Source organism: Musca domestica, unplaced genomic scaffold (assembly GCF_030504385.1).
Source record: "Musca domestica strain aabys unplaced genomic scaffold, Musca_domestica.polishedcontigs.V.1.1 31, whole genome shotgun sequence".
NCBI lineage: Eukaryota > Metazoa > Arthropoda > Insecta > Diptera > Muscidae > Musca > Musca domestica.
This window is the reverse complement of record NW_026712309.1, coordinates 3828750-3851436: the sequence shown is the minus strand read 5'-3', so window position 1 is coordinate 3851436 and position 22687 is coordinate 3828750. Positions and strand designations below refer to the sequence as shown.

The following is a 22687-nucleotide window of genomic DNA, read 5'->3' as shown; positions in this document are numbered from 1 at the left end:
CCAGAAGAAAATGTCTTTCTTTATAACAAATTTTGTATTAATGGAAATATTGAGATGTGCCAAGTCTGAATGGAATCGGATGATAATTTCGTGTGTTATGAGCTCCATGGATATTCAAAATGTTGAACCTTTGTGGGGAGGTACCAGAAGAGAGGACCGATATATCCCATCTTCACAACAGATCTTGAATTAGTAGAAATAATGGAATGTTTGAAATATAAAGAGAACCTGGTGCTTCTTTCGGATTTTATAAACGTTTTGTTATTCAAAACTTTGACCCTTTGTGGGGGAGGTGCCAGAAGGAATGGTCCGATCTATACCGCCTTTATAACAGAACCTGTGTTGATAGATATATTCAGATGTGCCAAGTTTAAATGGAATGGGATGTTTATTTTGCGTTTTATGAGCTTTTGTGGGCTGGTACCAAAAAGAGTAGACCGTTATATTCCATCTTATGTGTAAAATTTGAAGACAATCGGACTCTTGCATCACATTTTATAATAGTTCTAATTATTTATTTAAAATTTAGACCGTTTGTGGTGGAGGTACTTGATAGAGTCGACCGATAGTGTCCATTTTCGCACCTGACCTATCACGATGTACCAAGTTTAGACCAAATCGCATACTCTTTACTCCCTTCGCTGTCCATGCTCGATTTTTACTAACCTCATACATACTAGCAAATTCGAATGGCGCCATATTCTAAAATTGCTTTCTAATAGGGACACCCTTTATTTATTTTGCAATAGCACCTATATATACCGAAACATCACGTTTCCAACCGATTTGGTATGATAAAAATCCGAAGTGGTTTTTATTTAAATATTAATTTTTACTTCCACGAAAAAGGTCGTAGGTCATAAATAAAAGTTTATATTGGGAGACATATTTATATTAAATATCTTCTGTCGAAAGGTTTTTTTCTACCGACTGGAAAGTATGGTCAAGACTCTCACAATAACTAAGGGGGTATCTTTAAATAATGTCAAAATTTGGCGAAATCATGTAAAGATGACGTGGATTTTTTCCGCAATTATTGCCAGTGTTGCACAGTGTAATCATGGTTTGGAAAATCTCGGAGTTTCTGTAAGGCTCTTCAGACCAATGACCGAAATCTTTTAACAATATTTTGAAGAACGAAACGTGTATTTGTGTACTATTTTTTAAGGTCCTAAAGTGTATTTGTTTTTGGAATATTCTTTTAAGGTCTAAAAATGGATTTTAAAGAATATTTTTTTTTTGACCAATTGTGATGATTTTATAGGAATACTCTTTTAAGATTAAACAGACAATTTTCTAAAAATATTTTTTAGGGATTGACGCAACAACAAGCGTGGATTTTTTAAGGAATATTTTTTCAAGGTACCTATGCCAGCTATATTTTTCCAAAGAGCAATAAAACAATTTATTTTTAAGATTATTTTTTAAACTACCCTCAGACCTGATATTTTTATTCAGCCATCAAACCTAAACTTCTGATTTGTTAAAAAATAATCTTCCTATGGCTTTCAGATCAATAATTTTGGATTTATCAACAACATATTCCAACCAATAATCGCAGATTTTAAAAAATATTTTCTTTAAATGAATGTGGATTTTTTAGGAATTTTTCATCAAGGACCATCAGACCAATAGTCATATATATTTCACAAAAATTTTAAAGATTATATATAAATTAGGACAAAATATTTGACTTAACAAAAATTGTTGAAGGACTACCAGGCAAAAAAAATCAACATGGTACAATAAAGAGGTACAACAGATTCGTAAAACCACAGAAAAATGTAACTCTAAGGCTATGCCCGTTTCCTGTCAGAATTATTCAAAATTATGTGCCAAAAAATTGTCTCCATTTATTTAGAACTTTTCCTCATTTTTTTTTCTAAATGAGATAAATGAAGCGAAAAATGAATGAAATGATTGGATCCAAACTGTTCATCTTTTCAATTCCATGGCAAAACTGGTTAATGCTCGTCCTGCAATGTACTTTTCTTACAATCATTGATTTTGAAATTTTTATTTTTTTATTATTCAGAACAAAAAAGATAAACAAAATTGCCAGAAGTCGGACACATATAGAAAAAAATGTAATCTGCTGGTAGCTCTAACCTATCTTTCTATATAGCATGGTTTCCAAGAATTTGTCTCGTAGATTTTTCAAAATATATTTTTAAGAGATTTTCTGCTCAAAAGAAACTGGAAACCTATAAACTTGTATTCTCAAAATTCCCCTGGTCTATATTTTATAATTTTTTTTTTTAAGGATTAAGGCGAAAACAAACGTGAATGTCTTCAAGAATATATTTTTGCAAGGATCTGAAATATTTTTTAATCTCGGAGCCATTAATACAATAACATTATTTTCAGTGTAGCGCAAATTTCAGCAAACAACTGCCATTAAATTTGTTGTTGTATGGAAACCACTGAGTACTTAAACGACAGTCACACAAGTTTGGAAATTCTAATTCAAGAAGCGGAGTTTTCTTATTTAAAAGTCAGTTTCAACACTTGACAGATGCCTTGAGGTTTTAAAAGAATGAACACGCAAACTTTAAATACCAACCATTTCCAGTTGAAAAATAGTGACTTGAGGGGTATATTTTAATATTTTTATAATTTCCTTCACAATGTTTTTCGTGTGAATTTCAGCTCTATTCCTTCACCCAATGCCAAATTTAGTACCATTTAGTACGCATATCCAAAACAATCTACATCTCTCCATCCTAGACACCAACAGTGATCCGAAATTAGTACCATGTTGTACTTTTCGAGCAATTATAGTAAGCATTTGCAAAACCACCGCCTTCTCTCCACCTTAGACACCAACACTGACCACGATTTCAAATTTCAGAAATCCATCTCTATCCCAACAACCAACGACACATTTTGTGGCATTTGGCACATCTCGTAGGTTCACAGTACGCAATTCCAAAAACCACCTTCATATCTTAACCACCTACAGCAACAGTGACATCTAAATCAAATATCTGGATTTCAGCTCCATTCCTTCACCCAATACCTAATTTAATACTATTTAAAAATTTTCCTACAATTAACCATCTACATATTTCAATTCCAAATACCAACAGGAAGCTCACTATTAAAATTAAGCATTCCAGAACTATCCCTTCACCCAAGACCAAATATAGTACCATTTAGTACTTTTCGTACAATTATAGTACATTTTTCCAAAACACCTTCATATCTCAAATCCAGATAAAAACAGAGACACCAACGTCAAATTTGAAAATTTCAGCCCTTTTCCTCCACCTAATAAAAAAATTAGTACCATTTAGTACTTTTCCTACAAAAATAGGATGAAAGTCCAAACCACCTCCATGCCTTAACCACAGACACTAAAATATGGAGGCGTCAATATTAAATTTCAGGTTTCAGCTCTATTTTTCACCCAACATCAAATGTAATACCACTTGGTACTTTTCGAACAATTATAGTACACATTTCCAAAATCACCTCCATATCTTAACAACAGACACCAACAGTGACCTCGATTTCAAAGTTCAGGATTTCAGCCCTATCCCTCCACCCAATACCTATTTTAGAACGATTTAATACTTTTCGTACAAAAACCACCCCCATATGTCCAGGCTACACATGGACACAGCCCTAATACTAAATTTCAGTTTGAAGCACAAACTTTTCACCCAATTCTAAATTGGACCGAATATAGTATACCTCTATTATACCTTCCACCATTCTATTGAATATAGACCCTATTCATAATAGACCCTACAAAGTATATATATTCTGAATCAGCGTAATTAGCGACAGTATTTGCCGGAATTATTTCAAATTTCATATTTAAAGTTCGTAATGGGTACTACAGCCTATGACAAAAAATGTTGTATGCTGTTCCACGTCTTCGTATAGCACCCATATAACGGTATCTCCCGATAATCGGTATTTTAATGATCTTAGCAACGTTATTCACCGGAATCGGAATTAAATTTCGCATTGGACGATCTCAACGGGTGCTACACCCTATGGAAAAAAATTAGAATGCAGATACACGTCTCCGTATATATAGCCCCCATATGACGGTACCTCCCTATATTCGGTATTTTCATGATTTTTGTGATATTATTCACCGGAAGTGTAACAAATTTCGTATTTAAAGTTCGTAATGGGTACTACAGCCTATAATACATTCACATTTTCGTATATCCCCCCATATAATGGTACTCCGATAGTCGATATTTTAATGATTTTAGCGACATTATTCACTGGAACTGTCTTAAATTTCGTATTAGAAGTTCGTAATTGGTACTACAGCCTATGACAAAAAATTTCGTATGCAGGTCCACGTCTTCGTATAGTCCCCATATAACGGTCTTCATTTAAGTAGATTTCGAATTTTTTTGAAATTTTTCAAGTTCCTTGCAAATGGTGGAGGTTATTAAAATTTCGGCCCGGGCGAACTTAGCTGCTCTTTTACTTGTTGTGTACTTGTGGTATACATTTCCAAAATCACTTCTTTATCACAAACCTACCCCCCCCAATTCAAAATTTCAAAAGTCCAGCTTCATCCGATCACCCTAAACCAAACTGTCACATACTTAGTACACATTTTCTAAACCACATTCATATATTAAACATACTTTCCAACCTTGATTCTCATATCAAATTGCCAGTTTTTAACTCAGTCCTCTCACATAATACGAAATGGTACCATTTTAGAACTTTTCGTAACCTTAAAGTTTGAATTTCTAAAAACGCTTTGGTACATCTATTCGGCACTTCATCAGTGTCTCTCATTCGAATTTTCAGAATTCTACCTCATTCGATTTGTCCAATATAAAATATTTAATTTTCATTACATCTTGGTACTTTTCGTACCCTTTTAGTTCGCATTTCAAAAAACCTAGCCTTATCACATACCTACATGCCCGGTATGGACCTCGTGCAAAATTTCAAGATTCTAGCATTAGTCGTTTTGCCTCGTCGTTAATTCTAAGCAAGTTAGTCTGTCAGTTATTCTCTACTCTTTATACCCTACAACACTATGTGTTGGGGGTATTATAAGTTTGATTGGGCCAAAAATTATGTAACACCTCGAAATATTGGTTTCCCACATAGGAAAGTATATATGGATCTTCCTATCTCACCGAGCTGATCTAACGTCCGTTCGTCCATCTGTCTTTTATGTAAAATAAGAACATTTCCACTAAACCGCGAATATTTTAAATCCCAGGCAAATCACAAATTCTTAAAAGGTCGCTTCTGACCATTAAAGTGATTATGATAGCCAAAAAATCGGATATATAGCAAAATAGGTACAATATATATGTAAATGAATAGATCTTATTTATACTGTTTATAAGTCAAGAACCGCTGGGCCGATTTTCACAATTCCCATCAATTCGGAATGGTCTCTTGCCAGAAACGGATAAAACCTAAGAAAATCGCGGAAAAATATAGCACAAAAAAGTGAATATCTTTTGTTCAATTTTTGTCATATTTTTTATCGCATGCGATTTTTATACCCTCCACCATACTATGGAGGGTATATTAATTTTGTCATTCCGTTTGTAACTCCTCGAAATACTCATGTCAGACCCAACAAAGTATATATATTATTGATCAGCGTAAAATTCTAAGACGATTTAGCTATTTCCGTCTGTCTCTCTGCGAGTCTGTCTGTCTGTTGTAATCACGCTATCTTTCGAACATATTGAGATAGAAGGCTAAAATTTTGCACACATATATATTTTGCCAGTAGGCAGGTTAAGTTTGTAAATGGGCCATGTGGGTCCAAGTTATCATATAGCCCCCATATAACGGTACCCCCGATATTCGGTATTTGGATGTTTTTAGCGACATTGTTTAACGCTATCGTTCCAAATTTGGTATTTGAAGTTCGTAATAGATACTGCAGCACAAAACAGAAAATGAGCCATGTTGGTCCACGTCTTCGTATAGACCCCATATATCGTACCCCCCGATATTCGGTATTTTGATGATTTTAGCGACATTATTTACCGGAATTGTTTCAAATTTCGCATGTGAAGTTCGTGATAGATACTTCATCCCATGCCAGAAAATTGTCTGTGCAGGTCCACATCTTCGTATAGCCCCCATATAACAGTACCACCTATATTCGGTATTTTTCTTCAAGTTTCACATTTAAATATTGTAATAACTTATGCAGGTCCACGTCGTCGTATAGGCATTCGGTATTTTTAAGATTTTAACAGAATTTTTAACGGATTTAATTTAATTTTTTTTTTTGGAAATTGGCAAATTTGTGCCAAATGATGGAGGGTATCAAAAGTTCGGCCCGGCCGAACTTACAGCTTTTTTACTTGTTTCAATTTGACTTACAATTTTGAATTGTATTTTTTTTTTAATATTTACACCCCGCAACACTACGTTTTGAGGGTATTATATGCATGTCGCAATTATCGTCCGATCCTCACGAAATTTTGGCATATAACTGGAGGTAGGGTTAGGGTCAGAATTAAAGCTCAGTGTTCTTAAGATGTACATTTAAAGGTTCAAATGGACCAAAAAATTTAAATTTTTCTAATTTTATAGTCGTTATATAGACGATAATTGAGTATGAATCGACACGGAATGTCGCATCAGAAGAGATTTAAGGACAAGGGCATTATTTCAAAAACAAAATCTTCCAAAATGGATTTGCACATATATATATATATATATATATATATATATACATATATATATATATATATATATATATATATATATATATATATATATATATATATATATATATATATATATATATATATATATATATATATATATATATATATATATATATATATAGGCCCGCATAGACCTATTTTAAAAAGAATATAGAAGCATTTTTAATAGAAGTAATTAATTTCATCCATACAATTTCTATTGCAGTTTAATGTTTCTCAAATCACCTTACTCTTTTTCTTACTAAAATTTTGTTATGCTGTGATAAAAATTGAAAAATAAAATTTATGTTTCTAAAAATTGTCAAAACACACACACACACTCACAAATACCTTAAATAGTCATATGCCTATATATTTTATGTTGATCACAAAATAGCTTGAATTTCACATAAATCATTTGCCGTAATGGCTGGTGTTACGTTTTTTTCGTGTCGTTATTCAATCTAAGAAGGCATTAGCATAAGACCGGTAGCACCGGCATTTGCATTTGACTAGAAGAGTGTCCGAGTGTTAAAACACCTATTAGAGATGCATAAAATGTGCGGCATTGATGTAAAGGAAGCTCAACGTTGCAACATAAGCACATACACTCGCACGCACACACACACACACTCCAACTTAATGCCAATTAATAAACAATTAGTCCTACTTTTATTTTGATAAATTGCTCTTATTAAAGTTTTTCTGGTTAGGGGCTGACAAACATTCACTTACGAGCCAATAAATCAAATTGCACTTTTGGGCAAAACCATAAAAAAAACGCGGCGGACGATCCTATTTTGCATATGGCCGAAGAAAAAGAAGAAAAAGAAGAAGAAAGGATGGGCAACAACACCAACACAACAGGAAAAAAACTTGAAAGAACTTTTGCCTCTGATATTCTCTTCTGGGCGGACAAATGGTCGTCGGCCTATTTATCGACTGCTTTAATTTTGACATGGCCATATTTATCAGCCAACCAACACCCCGAAGCCAAATTGTTGGGTAATTATTTTCTGCTTTGTTTTGCCTTTCTTTTGTATCAGAGAGAGAATGCCCTTTGTGAGATTTAAATTGATTTCTTCTACTTCTTATGCGAAGTTCGAAGAGAGCATTCTATGGAAATGTGAAAATTAGAAAACATTTATAAAAAGGAAAGAATTTTAAGGAAAGAATTTTAAGGAAAGGAAAAAAAAATATAAAGAAAATATTTTCCATTTCATGTTTTCATAGAAGGAGAATCCAGTCCTGAACATTGATTTCCCATTTCCCATTTGCAGACCCTCGTAAAACTCCCTCGAATTCGTGAAAAGACTGAAACTCTAAGTCGAGCAGGAGCACTCATGGGTGTAAAAAACGAAACGAAGAAACCCCGTTTTCGGAGTTTCGTACTAAAAAGGTACGAAAAGTACTAAAGTGTATTAAATATTTTATTGGAAAGTTACGAAAAGCTCTAAAATGGTACGAAACTTCCTAAATGGTACCATTTGGTATTATGTGAACGGATAGAGCTTAAAACTTGAAAAAGTTGCTATGAGAATCAAGGTTGGAAATTAAGTTTGATATGAATATGTTTTGGAAATGTGTAGTAAGTGTGCGACCTGTACTAATTGATACTAAATTTGGAACAATTTGGCTTAGGGTGAACGAATGAATCTGGAATTTTGATATTTAGCATTGGGATACCAATTGATTGTAGGTTTGTGATACGGAGGAAATGTGTACTACAAGTGCACGAAAAGTGATAAATTGTACTATGGTTGGTACTATTTGGTATTGAACGAACAGATAGTCCTTGCAGTTTGAAATTTAGTATTAAGCTCGCTGATCATGTGTAGCCTGGACATATGGAGGTGGTCCCATAAATGTGTGCTATAAATGTACGAAAAGTACAGAATGGTACTATAATTGGTATTGGATGATTGGAAATAAAATTTTAAAACTTAAGCTGGGAATACATAAAGCGCTTATGTGACTAGCTTAAGTCATCGGCTGGCTTCTTCGTAGAGGAACAAAGGAGTTTTAGGTTGACTTAGTTCGATTTTGACCCTAGGCTCCTTTGTTCATTTCCGAAGAAGCCAGCCGATGACTTAAGCCAGCCAAATAAGCGCTTTATGTATTTCCAGCCTTAAACTAGTAAAACAGCTGTAAGTACGGCCGGGCCGAACTTTGAATACCCTCCACCATTTGGTATAAATTTAACAATTTTCAAAAAAATAAAATCCGTTAAAAATTCTTTTAAAATCTTAAAAATACCGAATGTAGTCCTTTATTAGGGTCTATACGACGACGTGGACCTGCATAGGCAACTTTAGTCACAATCTATTACAATATTCAAATGTGAAACTTGAAAAAAAATCTGTTTATCATGTAGCTAAAATCATCAAAATGCCGAATATAGGGAGGTACCATGGGGGTTATAAAACGTGGACCTGCATAGACAATTTTCTGTCATAGGCTGTCCATTACGAATTTCGAATACAAAATTTGAAATAATTTCGGTAAATAATGTCGCTAAAATCATCAAAATACCTAATATCGGGGAGTACCGTTATATGAGGGCTATACGAAGACGTGGACCTCCACAGACAATTTTCAGTCTTAGGCTGTAGTATCTATTACGAACTTTAAATAATAATTTTAAAATAATTCCGGTAAATAATGTCGCTAAAATACTTAAAATACCGAATATCGGGAGGTACAGTCATATGGGGGCTATACGAAGACGTGGACCTACATGGCCCATTTTCAATAGCAAAAGTCCTGCAGACATAACACACATTTGAGAAAAATTTTATCAACCTACTTCATTTCGTTCGGAAGCTAGAGTGATTTCCACAGACAGACGGATGGACATTGGACAGACATTGATAAATCGATATAGAATTTTATGCTGATCAAGAATATATAGGTCTGGAATTCCGAAATTTGATATTGAGGTCTCAGTTGGTATTTGAAATTGCGATATGGATGTGGTTTTGTAAATGTGTACTATAATTGTACGAAAAGTTGAAAATAGTACTAAACTGGGTATTGAATGAAGGGATATAACTGGAAACCTCAATTTTGATTTGGATATCCCGGTTGGTTTCTGTGCTTGAGGGAAGGAGTTGATTTAGGATATGCGTATTATAATTGGTAATGGTGAAATTTGATCTAAGGTCACTGTTGACATCTGTGGTTGAGATTTGGAGGTGCCTTTGCAGATGTGTACTACTGTTGTTCGAAAAGTACTAAATTGAACTAAATTTGTTATTGGGTGAAGGGATAGATCTGAACGCGTGAAACTTTATATTGCGATAACTATTGGTGTCTAGGATTTAGATATGGTAGAGATTTGAAATTGAGTACTTAACTTATACGAAAATTACTAAGTGGTACTAAGTTGGGTATTAAGTAAATTGGAACCCCGAAACTTGACATTGAGGTCTCTGTTGGTATTTGGAATTGCGATATGGATGTGGTTTTGTAAATGTGTACTATAATTGTACGAAAAGTACTAAATAATACTAAATTGGGTATTGGAGGAAGGGATATACCTGGAATCCTAAAATTTGATATGGATATCCCTGTTGGTGTCTATGATTGAGAGAAGGGCTGATTTTGGATATGCGTACTATAATTTTACTAAATTTGGTAATGGGGAAATTACAGAGCTCAAATCCTAAAATTTTATATTAAGGTTACTATTGACATCTGTGGTTGAGATTTGGAGGTGCGTTTGTTGTTCTATAAGTACCATGGTACAATAAAAAGGTACGGTAGAGCTATCAGCTGATTACAATTTGTCCTGAGTGTGCCCGACTTCTGCTAATTTTGTGAATGTATTTATTGTTTTGAAAAATGAAAACAAAATATTTTCAAAATCAATGATTGAAAGAGACTTAAATTGCGGGGCGCGCATCAGATTTGCCACGGAATTGAAAAATTGAACACATAGGATCATATTTTTGAGAGAACATTCAGACATTTCATTCATCTTTCGCGATATCTGACTTAATTTAAAAATGAACAAAAAATATCAAATAAATGAAAATAACTTGTTGGATATAATTTTGAATAATTCTGAGAGGAAGCGGGCATAGCCTCAAGCGCAGTATTTCTCTAGTTTTACGAAGCTGTTCTACCTCCTTATTGTACCATGGATAAGTACAAAATTGAAATAAATTTGATATTGGGGAATGGGATAACTTTTGGTGTCTAAGTTTGAAATTCGGAACGAGTTTGCTATTGAGTACTATAATTGTACGAAAAGTACTAAATGTATTGGTATTGAGGAAATGTATAGAGCTGGAATCCCGAAATTTAATATTGAAGCCTCTGATGGTATCCACTGTAAAGATCTGGTGGTGGTTTTGCAAATGCGTACTACAATTGTTCGAAAAGTACTAAATGGTAATAATTTTGGATCAATATTGTCCATTTTCAATCAAGATCTATGTTTTATCTAAATAAGCCAAGTTTAAACTACATTACGAACACCCCTCGCTCAATATGATTTTTTATGTTTATTTTTTTAGAAAATTATTAATATTTTGTGGGAGAGGTAACAGAAGGAAGGGACGAACATTACCCAACCTTGAAATCTATCTAAGTTTGGTTAAAATATTATGTTCGAGTTTTAGATACAATCGAATATTTCTTTCAATAATTACAGGCTTGAGGACAGACGGATATGGCTAGATCGACTTCAAATGTCTGTACAACGTTTTTATAATTTTGATGTGAAAATCGCACCTTTTTCTACGTCGTAATCTTGATTGGAATTTATTGTAAAATATCAAAAAGATTTCTCAAGAAATGTCACTAATTTCAATTGCAATTTCGTAATAAATATTCTAACAATTTCAGGAGGTGTCCTACCTTTAATTACAACGTTGACAAATGTCAATTGTTTGACATGTTACAAAATGTGCAAAACTGCAGCAATTTATAAGAACACTCAACTCTCATTTGCTTCCCAAGATAGTCATGTCCGTCCCCCATCACAATTGAATGCCAAGAAAAATGAAGTTCTAATTAGAGGAGGTATTGTTTTGGTGGCCCAAAACAGTAGCGCCTACCTACTGTTGCGCCAACGGTCAACACGGGAGGGAGAGAGAGACACATCCCATTTCACGCTCATAATCACCAGCTAACCACCGAAACCATAAAAAGAACTACAACAAAATGATCTTCGAGGAGATGATTGACCCTTTTTTCGATTTTACTCTGTATTTTGTTATTCTGTCTGTATGAGTGGCTGACTGACTGGCTGTTTGTCTGCATGTCCTCTTGTCCATTTAGTTTCGGTTGCCTTATTAGTAAGACATTTGTCTGTCCCCTGCCAGAGGGTTGTACCTGGTCACCAAATTAGCAAAGCAAATATAATTAAAAGAGCAAAGGCAGGAATGTTGGCCGGTCAACATTTGCAGGAGAGGCGAATGAACAAAGGTAGTCCTAATTTTTGTTGTTGCCATTTCTAATCGATGTCCTTGGAGACAGACTGACAGAAGTATTCACATTCCTTTGCTACTGGCCTAGAAATGAAATTCAACAAATAATTAATTTTGAAAAATTACAGAAGTTACCCGAGGTTGCGAATTAAAAGGAAGACGGAGGTTTAACTACATTCGATACGTGAATTAAATCGAATTTGTTTAACAAATAGTATAATAATTTTTTTTATCAAAAATTCATGCATCGAACTAAATTTTCAGACTTTCAAGGCTTTGTATTTTATTTAAGCTTTACCTCTTACGGAAAGAACAATGGAGAAATGTTTACACTTTTCACCAACATGTTTTCAAAATCCTTCATTTTGAATTTTACCAAGGAGAACATTTGTAGAACCACCCCACATTCAATTGTTCTGTCCAGAAGTAATTCAACATATCCATACGTAAACACTAGAAACCAACAGTGACCTCGATATCCAATTTCAGAATTTCAGCACTATATCTTCATCCAATACCAATTCTCCATTCAAAAATTAGTAGCAATTAGTACTTTTGAGCAATTACAGCAATAAAAAAACTACAAGCTTCACATTTTTACATCTTTTTGTTTAAATTTTATTGAATGAAAGCAAAAAATGTCGGAAATAGCATCAAATTTTAGATTGGTCACCTTTGGCACGAATTATGGCCTCCAGACACAATAGTCCAACGGATTGGTATCCGGAGATTTTGGTGTCCAACCGAAGGTGCACATTTTCAGCTGAGCTCTTTACCATGAACCAATACACGCCACGCGAACGCTCTGAAATAGTTGGAATTTACAAGAAGTCAATTGTGAAAAGTCAACGTGCTTTTAAAACATTAAAAAATGTGAGAAGTGTGCCTTCTAAGAACACCATTAAGCGTTTATACGAAAAATTTTCGACTGGTAAGGCTCTTTCTAATCCGAAGAGACCATATAAAAGTCGACCAAGGCGATCGGCCGAGAATATCGCTGCCATACGAGCCAGTGTTGAGAGGTCCCCAAGAACATCCCAAAAACGCCGTTCTCAGCAGTTGGGCATGGCTCGGTCCACTTTACAACGGATTTGCATTTGTTCCTGTACAAAATTCAATTGACGCAAAGAATGTTGCCTGCGGACAAGCCTCGTCGATTGCAATGGGCTCAAAGGGCCCAAAGGTCCGTCGAATATGGGCAACCCTGTATATGGGAGCTGTATCCAAATCTGAACCGGTTTGTACATAATTTGGCAAATTTATTTTTGTTCCAAATTTAGTCACTTATGTCGAATTTCATTGAAATGGGACATATGTATCATATTTGGTGCATCAAATATATAAAATCGACCGAAAATACATGTTGGATCTATATCCAAATCTGAACCGATTTCAATAAAATTCGACTGATTTATTTTCTGATCAAATTCCGTCACTCATTCTAAAACACATTGGAATCGAACATACATATCGGGTTTGGTGCATCAAATAAACGAAATCGGTCGAAAATATATATGGGAGCTATATCTAAATCTGGACCGATTTCAATATAATTAAGGAAACAAAATTATTAGACAAATTTTAACACACATTCCAAATTTCATTGAAATGTGACGTACACAGCGTGTTTAATGCATCAAATACCGAAATCCGCCGAAAATATATATGGGAGTTATATCCAAATCTAAATCGATTTTAATATAATTTGACTAATTTTTTTCTGGCCAAAATCCCGTCACATATTGGAATCAAACATGTATAACGTGTTTGGTGTATCAAATAAACTAAGTCGGTCGAAAATATATATGGGAGCTATATATAAATCTGAACCGATTTCAATATAATTTAGCTTTTTTTTATTTCAAATTCCGTTAGGCATTCCAAATTTGTAATCGACCAATAGATATGTGCATATAAAATAAAAATTTTTGGGTTTTTTGGTTCCTACGATTCTGATCCTCTATCTCTAGTTCGAAGTGGAATTTCAAAAATTTTTATGGCCTATGTTACGTTCAGGCGATGTTGTAGTATACTTGGAAATTTCAGGAAAATCTGTTCAGCGGTTTTCGAGTCCATATATTACAAACAAACAAACAAACATTTTCCTCTTTAATAGATATAGATTTCAGGATTTGAGCTCTGTAATTTTCCCATTACAAAATTTAGTACCATTTGGTACAATTATAGTACACATATACAAAATCTGCTCCTTCTCTCAACCAGAAACACCGACAGTGACATCCATATCAAATTGAAATATTTAAGCTCTGTTCCATTACCCATTACAGTTATAGTACGCATTTCCAAATCCATAGCACAATTCTAGATACCAACAGGCACCTCAATATTAAAAATTAAGAATTTCAGCTCTATCCCTTTACCCAATTTCAAATTTAGTACCACTTAGAACTTTTCGAACAATTAAAGTATACATTTTCAAAAACTCCTCCATATCTTAACCACAGACATCTATATCAAATTTCAGATCTATTCATTTACCCAATACCAAATGTTGTTCCATTCAGAACTTTTCCACCCAATACAAAAATAATTCCAGCTTCATCTGTTCACCCTAAACCAAACTGTTCTAGATTTAGTATTATTTAGTACAGGTCGCACAATTAATACACATTTCTGAAACCACTTTCATATATCAATCTTATGGTATGCATATACATAAGCCGCTTGGCATCATTGTTAGGCATATTAATGCCAAATTATAGGGAAAAAACGGCGGAAGGACTTGGGTGCATCTCTGGCATCCCTTTACGATATGTCACAAAATATGCCATTCGAAGGCTTCTAGCTGCTTATGTACCCACATCTTTATTTTTTAAACTTGATTCTCATACCAAATTTCAATATTCTTTTTAGTCATATCCGTTCACATAATACAATTCTAGAAATTTAGTACCATTTTAGAATTTGTCGTACTCTTAAAGTTTCGAATTTCCAAAAACTCTTTGGCACATCTTTCCTGCATTCCATTAGTGACTCTCATTTCACAATTCTACGTTTTACTATTTTTCATACCCTCTTAAGGTGATAATACATAAAACACTTTTTTAATTACTTAAGTCATTGGCTGGCTTCTTCGTAGAGGAACAAAGGAGTTTTAGCTTGACTTAGTCCGATTTTGTTCCCACGCTCCTTTGTTCTTTTCCGAAGAAGGCAGCCGATGACTTAAGCTAGTCAAAAAAGTTTTTTATGTATTCTGCCGTTAAGTCATATTAGGAACTCTATTAGTAACTCTCATTATAAATTTCAGAATTCTAGCCCATTCCGCTTGTCCAATACAATTTTGCACGAATAGAAATGTTTTTATCATTTGCATGTGTATTTAAATCTATTTTAAGCGGTGATATTTATCGCAAAGGAAAACATGCTTACAGGTACTCCCTACGCAAAGGATTTTTAAAAAAATAAACATAGCAAAGTTCGAGAAACCCATTGATAACCATCACGCAATGATTCTAATCCGACCTTTTCCTTGACTGAACAACTCAAAGAAAAAGAGAACAGATAGCTAAAGGTGAGGCGCCTTTTGATCAGCTTAACAAACGATGAGGCCATAGCAAAAATACAGATACTCAAAGTCAAGTCTGCTACTGGCAACCTGACGGATATTCATGCCTCTAAAAAAAATCAAAAAGTTCCTAAGGTATTTGCAATATTTTTCCCTCCTGCCCACATTACCGTTTTAAAGATCATCGTATTTTATAGTTTTCTGTTTGTTTCTTTTTTTTTGTCAGAAGAACAACAGCAACGAAGACAAATCTGGTAGCCAGAGATCTGATTACATTAGCAGATAATTCATAATCCATTGATCCTTTTTTGTGGGATTAGTGATGAGCACCGTCTATTTCACTCTCTCTTTCTCTTTCTTTCACTCTCTTTCTCTATTTCTTCGTCTGTTTGTTTTGAAAAAAAGATTTGGCCACACTCTCTGGCTATTTTTTCTTCTTTCGATATTGATCCCGGGGATTTGTGCGAATTTAATTAGGGCAGTTGCTATTTTGAAAGCAGGTCTAAGGTAGGATCAGTGTATTGGCGCCGATGTTACTTTAATGATAATGTTTTTCCTGTAGATCTCATCAAAGAAGCTGTGAGTGAAGAGTATGAATGTGATATTGAAAAGCGAAAATATAAACGATAGAGAGCAGAATATTATTGAGTTTATTAGCCGAACAACAGGTCTGCACGATTTCTTCAAGGATCTGTACTTGTGTCTTGAAAACAATTTTTTGAAAAACTATTAAAATGTTAAACTATTTTGTGATGGTCAGAAATGTTTAAAAAAAAAATTAAAAACAATGGTCCTATAAGAATACTACTTTTAACAGTTTGAAAATAAGTTGAAGTTCAAGTTACAATTACGTATTTTGAGAGCAAAGTTAGTAGAGCAAGTTCTATATAAATCCGGCCAGTATGCCCTTCTGCTTCCAAGTTTGCAGTCAAAAACATAATTGTGATTTGTAAATCAAATCACAATAGAGGAAAACTTCTAAGTTTAATTATTTTTACATGTAGTCGATGTTTTGTAATGTATAACAGCCATGGTAGAAGAACAGCTGCTGGGACAATAAACTGTCAAACCAATTTCGAAATTGAAAATGTTGAATGAGAAATTATTAAAATTTGTAAAAGTTTTTGAAAAAACGCGAATTATAAAAAACATTTAAAATTTTTTGACATATTCATGTTCCCAATCGTTGATGCATCTACCTGTATTATTCTACCACAATAACAGCGTTATTTTTTATTATTAGGCAAAAAATGTTCACATTTAACGGCAGTGACATTTTATATCAAAAAAAAATAATCATCAAAATGGAATTAAATCCTAAAACGTTGCATCGAATTTGACACTGGTATAACTATAGATTAAAATCAGCTGGAGATTGTGTCAATTTGAGACAATAGGTATGTTTGGTTACTTTTTTAAATAGTCCGGCAGCTTCTTTCTGAGAGAGTAAGGTAGTTTTTTTCTCTTTCAAGGTAAACAAACAAAAATCCTGCAAAAACTTGCAAATCATCAGCTGATGTGACACAACAAACCAAACTTCTCTCTCGAACCCATGGTAGAAGAATATATGTAGACGCATCGACACAGCTGATGGGACAATGAACTGTCAAACCAATTTTGGATTATAATGTTGAATGAAAAATTATTTAAAATTGTAAAAATTGTTTTAAAAAGACGTCGAGACGACGAAGATATAAAAATCTACTTATATTTGAAAGAACATTTATAATTTTTTGATATATTAATGTTCTCAAGCGTTAATGCATCTACCTGTATTATTCTACCATGCTCGAATCGCAATAATTGTTACAAATTTTAGGGTAACCACATACACCTAATATTCCCCTCGAAGTTAAATACCCTTTCACATTTACAAACTTGTGCAGCACTTTATAATATTGTTTGCATTTTTTAATACATTTCTATTCCGAAGGATAGGAAATTCGGAATCTTGCTTCAAGTGGCAGAATAATTTTTCCACAACTTTTCGAATTTTCGAAAAGCGAAAGTTAAATAATTTCCCCTTGCCTGGAGAGTAAATTGATAATCGGAATGGCTTTATAAGATATTCCAAAGGTTGTAAAGTTTTTTTATACCCTCCACCATAGTATATAGTATTAAGTGTAACAGAAAATTGCATATGCAGGTCCAGATCTTCGTATAGCCTCCATAAAACGGTGCTTCTGTATCGGGTATTTTGCTGATTTCAGAGACATTATACACCAGAACGGTTTCAAATTTGCACTTAGTAATTGGTACTACGGCTGTGACCAAAATTGTATAGCCATAATATAACGGTACCTCACTATATTCGGTGTTTTGATGTTTTTGCGACATTACTCACCGATATTGTTTCAAGTTTCGTATTTGACAAAAATTGCCCATGTACATCCACGTTTACGTATGGACCCCAAAATTATGGCAACTCCCTATATTCTGCATTTTAAAGATTTTTACAAAATTGTTAACGATTTTTTTTTAACATTACCAAGTTTGTTGCATTTGGTGGAGGTTATTCACAGTTCGGCCCGTTTTACTTGTTATTTACATATAAGAATAGTAACACCGTTAAATGGCTACTAATAGTCCACTAAAGCCAACAGGACCATGGAGTACCAACCTTTAAAATTATAGTGGTCATATGCCTTATTTTTTTGGAGGTTTGACTTCAATATGTCATTTGCCAAGAGAAATTTTGGTGTTTTAAGTTCTCTGATAGGATATAATTTATTTAGAAAAACTTACCAAGTGCTCCAAAGAACGAATCCTTTGGCATTTTCATCAATTTTTCCCCAGTAGCAATGTCGCAAGGCAGATAGTCGGAAGATAAAAGTTGTCACACATTTAAGAAAAATGAATGAATTTTGATGCAGATCGTAGCGGCCTATTACAGTGTATTCGGCGGGAGACCTCAAAGTGTACATGCTACTGCATTATTTTTTTACGTTTTAATGAATGCAGTCGTTTACATAGGATTTTAAAACATTCTCGGCTCATGCGAACGGTTTCTTTAATAAAGCTTTCTGTTTATTTGGGTTAGCATGTATCAGCCAGAGGGTATCAAAAGAATACACTACTTACGAATTTCCATATTATCTTGCTCCCTTCGTTTTTTGATTAAAATGATAATTTTGAACAAATTTTTCCTGTTCCAAACTAATAAATTGCAGATCTTGTCTGTTTTTCTGCATTTGAGCACAAAACTGAAGAAAAAGATTTATGAAAATTTCAAGTTTTTCCTTTTAACGGATGGAATTTTTAATTTGAATGTTTTTCTCTCTCAGCGGCATGTGTTTTATATTCATTACAGCATTGCAGGACAAGTTTTAGAAGGTTCCAGAAAAAAGTTCGGAGCCGTATGTGCCACTTTAATCATTACTAGTAATGAGTAAGCCAAAAAATAGTTATTCCCATGGTAGAATGAGGAGGTAGAACAGCTTCGTAAAACCACAGAAATACAGCCCTGAGGTTATGCCCGTCAGAATTGTTCAATTTATATGCAACAAATTGCTTTCATGTATTTGATAATTTTCTTTATTTTAAAATGAGTGAAATAGAGCGAAAAACGATTAGAATGCCTGGATTTTGTTTCAAAAATATGATCCATGTTAAAATTAGGCATTCCCATCTTTGCATTTTCTGTAATTTACCTTGTCAAATTTCTCTGCATATAAAGCAGGTTCCATCAGTATATATAATGTATATATATAATGTATAATGTTTTTACAAGCATAATTTTAACAATGAGATTTTTTCAAATGAATAATTTTGAAAAAAAATTATGAACATATGATTGCATGTCTTTACCTTCTTCATTCTACCATGATGTGATCAACTGTTCAATCTTTTAATTCAATTTTCAATTCATGGCAAAGCTGATTAATATATTTGCGCGTCCTTTAATTCACGTTACTTTTGTTATTCAATACAATAAATACATAACAAAATTGGCAGAAGTCGGGCACATTTGGAAAAAAATTGTTACCAGCTGATAACTCATGGATACACGCATGGTAGAACTAAGAAGGTAAAGTCATGTAATCATATGTTTAATTCTTTTTTTTTCAAATTTATACATTTGACAACATCTCATTGTCAAAATCTATATTCATAAGACCATTGCATACACACAAAATCAGAGATGGGAACTGTATTTATGCCTTAAAATTTGACATGGTAAATTACAGAAAATGCAGAGCTGGGAATGCTAATTTGAAATGAGGTTACCTTTATTTCTTTGTACCATGGATACACGTATCTTCCTTTTTTAGCTCAATTTTCATAATCTGGAGGATTTTCTCCGTAATTATTTTTAGTGTTGCAGTGTTTTTGCTTTATAAATTTGAATATTTTCGAGTTTTTCACACTAGAACGTATACTAAATGAATAAGAAAATCAGCTATTTATTTCTCGCTTTTACCAACACTGTAAATAACGATTGCTCAACATCGACTTACACACCCCTACCTTAGGATAAGCTGTCACCATGAAATTTTAACAGTCTGTAGACACCTAATCAAAACTCTTGTAGTCGGTCAACCAATCCCTTACATTTGCTGGTGTTTTTATTTTGATTATCCATTTTTATTGCTATTTTTCTTAAACCTTCGTTTTCGCAATAAAGATGCCATATTGTTATACGTAAAAAATTTCTCTTTTTGTTTTTGCTGGCTGATACACACTGGCACACACACATACTCACGAAAGCCAAAGAAATTTTGTTTGGTGGTTTTTACATTCCAGCAAATTTATGACAAATAAGGAAAATAGACAACAAAAAAGGCAAACATGTTAACGGCAAAAATTGGAAAAGTTAGTAAAGTTCTAATATGTGGAGCCAAAGGAGTTGGAAAAACGGCCCTGTTGGAGCAGTTAATCTATGGCAATATAACTTTGGAGAGTGTAAGTATAAACAAAAAACAAAGAAATATATTTTTGCAATATGGAAAAAAGTTATTAAAACTTATTTTCTTTTGTAAATTTTAGGAAATACATCCCACCATTGAAGACATTTATGTGGCCAGTGTGGACACTGGACGTGGCGGCCCAAGAGAAACTTTACGCATCTATGATTCAGCTGGCCTATTTCAAGGTAGCAAAGCACAGCTACCACGACATTATTTATATTTCCCCGATGGCTATGTATTGGTCTATGACCCAACAGATCCTCAAAGTCTAGACATGTTGGCCGATATTAAAACAGATATTGACAAGAATAAGGAAAAGAAGGAAGTGCCCATTATTGTGCTGGCCAATATGCGTTCCAAGCGTAAAGATACCCCTCCATCACCCACACAACAAGCCCAAATGCAAAACAATCAAGCCGACCCCGTAGAGCTAATACTGAATCGTGCCAATGCCTGGTGTTCGCGTGAACGTATTAAACACTACACCGTCAATGCCATGGAACGGCCATCATTGTATGAACCATTCATTAACATGTGTGCTAGATTACATCCACCACAAACCAAATCGACATTTCCTCAGTTACGGCAGGTGATGCAGAAAACACAAAAAACGGAAGCATAAGTCTGGAAGGCTTTGGACACGTTCACAGGATATATAACGCAGTATATATCATTAAATTATTAGAGTTTAAGTTTTTATATGATGATAATGATTTTAACAAGTATTAAATCCCTACGAACATACATAAGTACATATATTTTTTTTACAAAAATATCTCATTTTACACAATAACTCGCACATATGATCAATTAATAAAAAGAATGACTATTAACATTTAAATGAAGAATTATTGCCTATTTAAGGAGTCTACTTGTCTAGGGAATGCGTATGGTCTAGGGAATGCGAAATCTTCACGGAAGGATCCAAAATTGAAATATTTGACAAGCTCACGCTGTGTTATTGTTACAATCTGGACAGCTCTCGTAGCGCATCCATTCAGGTATATTTATTTATATATATTAATGAATTAAATCACTGGATAATAAGATTGCTGAACTAGGACTTTCCAAGAGGATAATTAAATCGTGTCCATTACATTTCCAAACTCTTTAGAACTTTTTTGTTGTCGCAAAACTTTAGATTTGTTCTTGACATTTTGTAAAAAGACATCGCATTCTAGTTATCTAATCGATCTAATAATAATTGCTTCTAATATAAATAATTGTGTATTTACAATTTAAGGAATTCGAAGATAATTTGTATGAATGCACAATTTTATGACAAGCTCAGAAAAGAAAATAAATACATAAATTGAATTTGTATGTAAATAAAAATAATAATTAATGAGGAATTGCAATATTCGTGCCATGTAAAGATAATTGGAAGCTCAAAAGGACAATTTATTGATTAAATACGGAGGTTTTTGTGTCGTTGACAGATGAAATTTTAATATTATAGAAGAAGCCACTACATTATTGCCGAAAACCCCTATAGGATAACTTAACTTTTTGAGGATATGAATGAGGCGGAGATAGTTATGGACAAACCCTGAAATTTGTGGACAAATTTAAAGGGAAAATCGATTATCGTAGTAAAAACTTTTACATTCTTGCAGTTCGGGAACATACCAATTTATATCGAAATAGTAATCCGGGAAATTTGTCCACGAATTAAAAGGCGTCTCCATAACTTTCTCCGCCTCATTCATGTCCTTAATAAATTTAAGTTATTCTAGAGGGGTTTCCGATATAGTAGTGGCTTCTTTTTTAATGTGAAAATTCCATTTGTCAAATAGAAGACAAAATAAACCTCCGTATATAATCAACAAAAAATGCTATGTGTCAGAACCTGCAAGAATGTACCATTTTTGCAATTTTGTTCGATGTCATGATGGAAAAATATTAATACATTTTATATACACAAATCAGAGATGGGAACCAGTTTTCAACGAAGTTTAATTTAAAAAAAATATGCAGAGCTGGGGCTGGATTCTTGATCTATGAGAAAATAAAAAAATATTTCGTTTATAAAATTTGTTCGATATCATCGAACATAACATAACATAACATTTTCTTTCTAAAATGTTTAATAGACATTTCTTTTAATATGTACATTGGCTTCGTATCGCCCTAAAGAGCCCTAAAATC

General features: G+C 33.6%; 1 protein-coding gene across 1 annotated transcript; it reads left to right on the top strand.

Annotated features, from left to right (window-relative positions):
- The first annotated feature begins 20279 nt into the window (after window positions 1–20279).
- On the top strand, window positions 20280–21397 carry LOC101887943 (NF-kappa-B inhibitor-interacting Ras-like protein). Its single transcript, XM_005178761.4, has 2 exons — window positions 20280–20534; window positions 20619–21397. Exons 1-2 carry the CDS (start codon window positions 20421–20423, stop codon window positions 21159–21161), a joined length of 657 nt encoding a protein of 218 aa, XP_005178818.2. The 5' UTR covers window positions 20280–20420; the 3' UTR covers window positions 21162–21397.
- Window positions 21398–22687: the final 1290 nt, after the last annotated feature.

Coding starts and splice junctions, on each gene's coding strand:
- LOC101887943 (XM_005178761.4), top strand. CDS start 20,421: ATGTTAACGGCAAAAATTGGAAAAGTTAGTAAAGTTCTAATATGTGGA. Junction 20,535..20,618: donor GCAATATAACTTTGGAGAGT/GTAAGTATAAAC, acceptor TGTAAATTTTAG/GAAATACATCCCACCATTGA.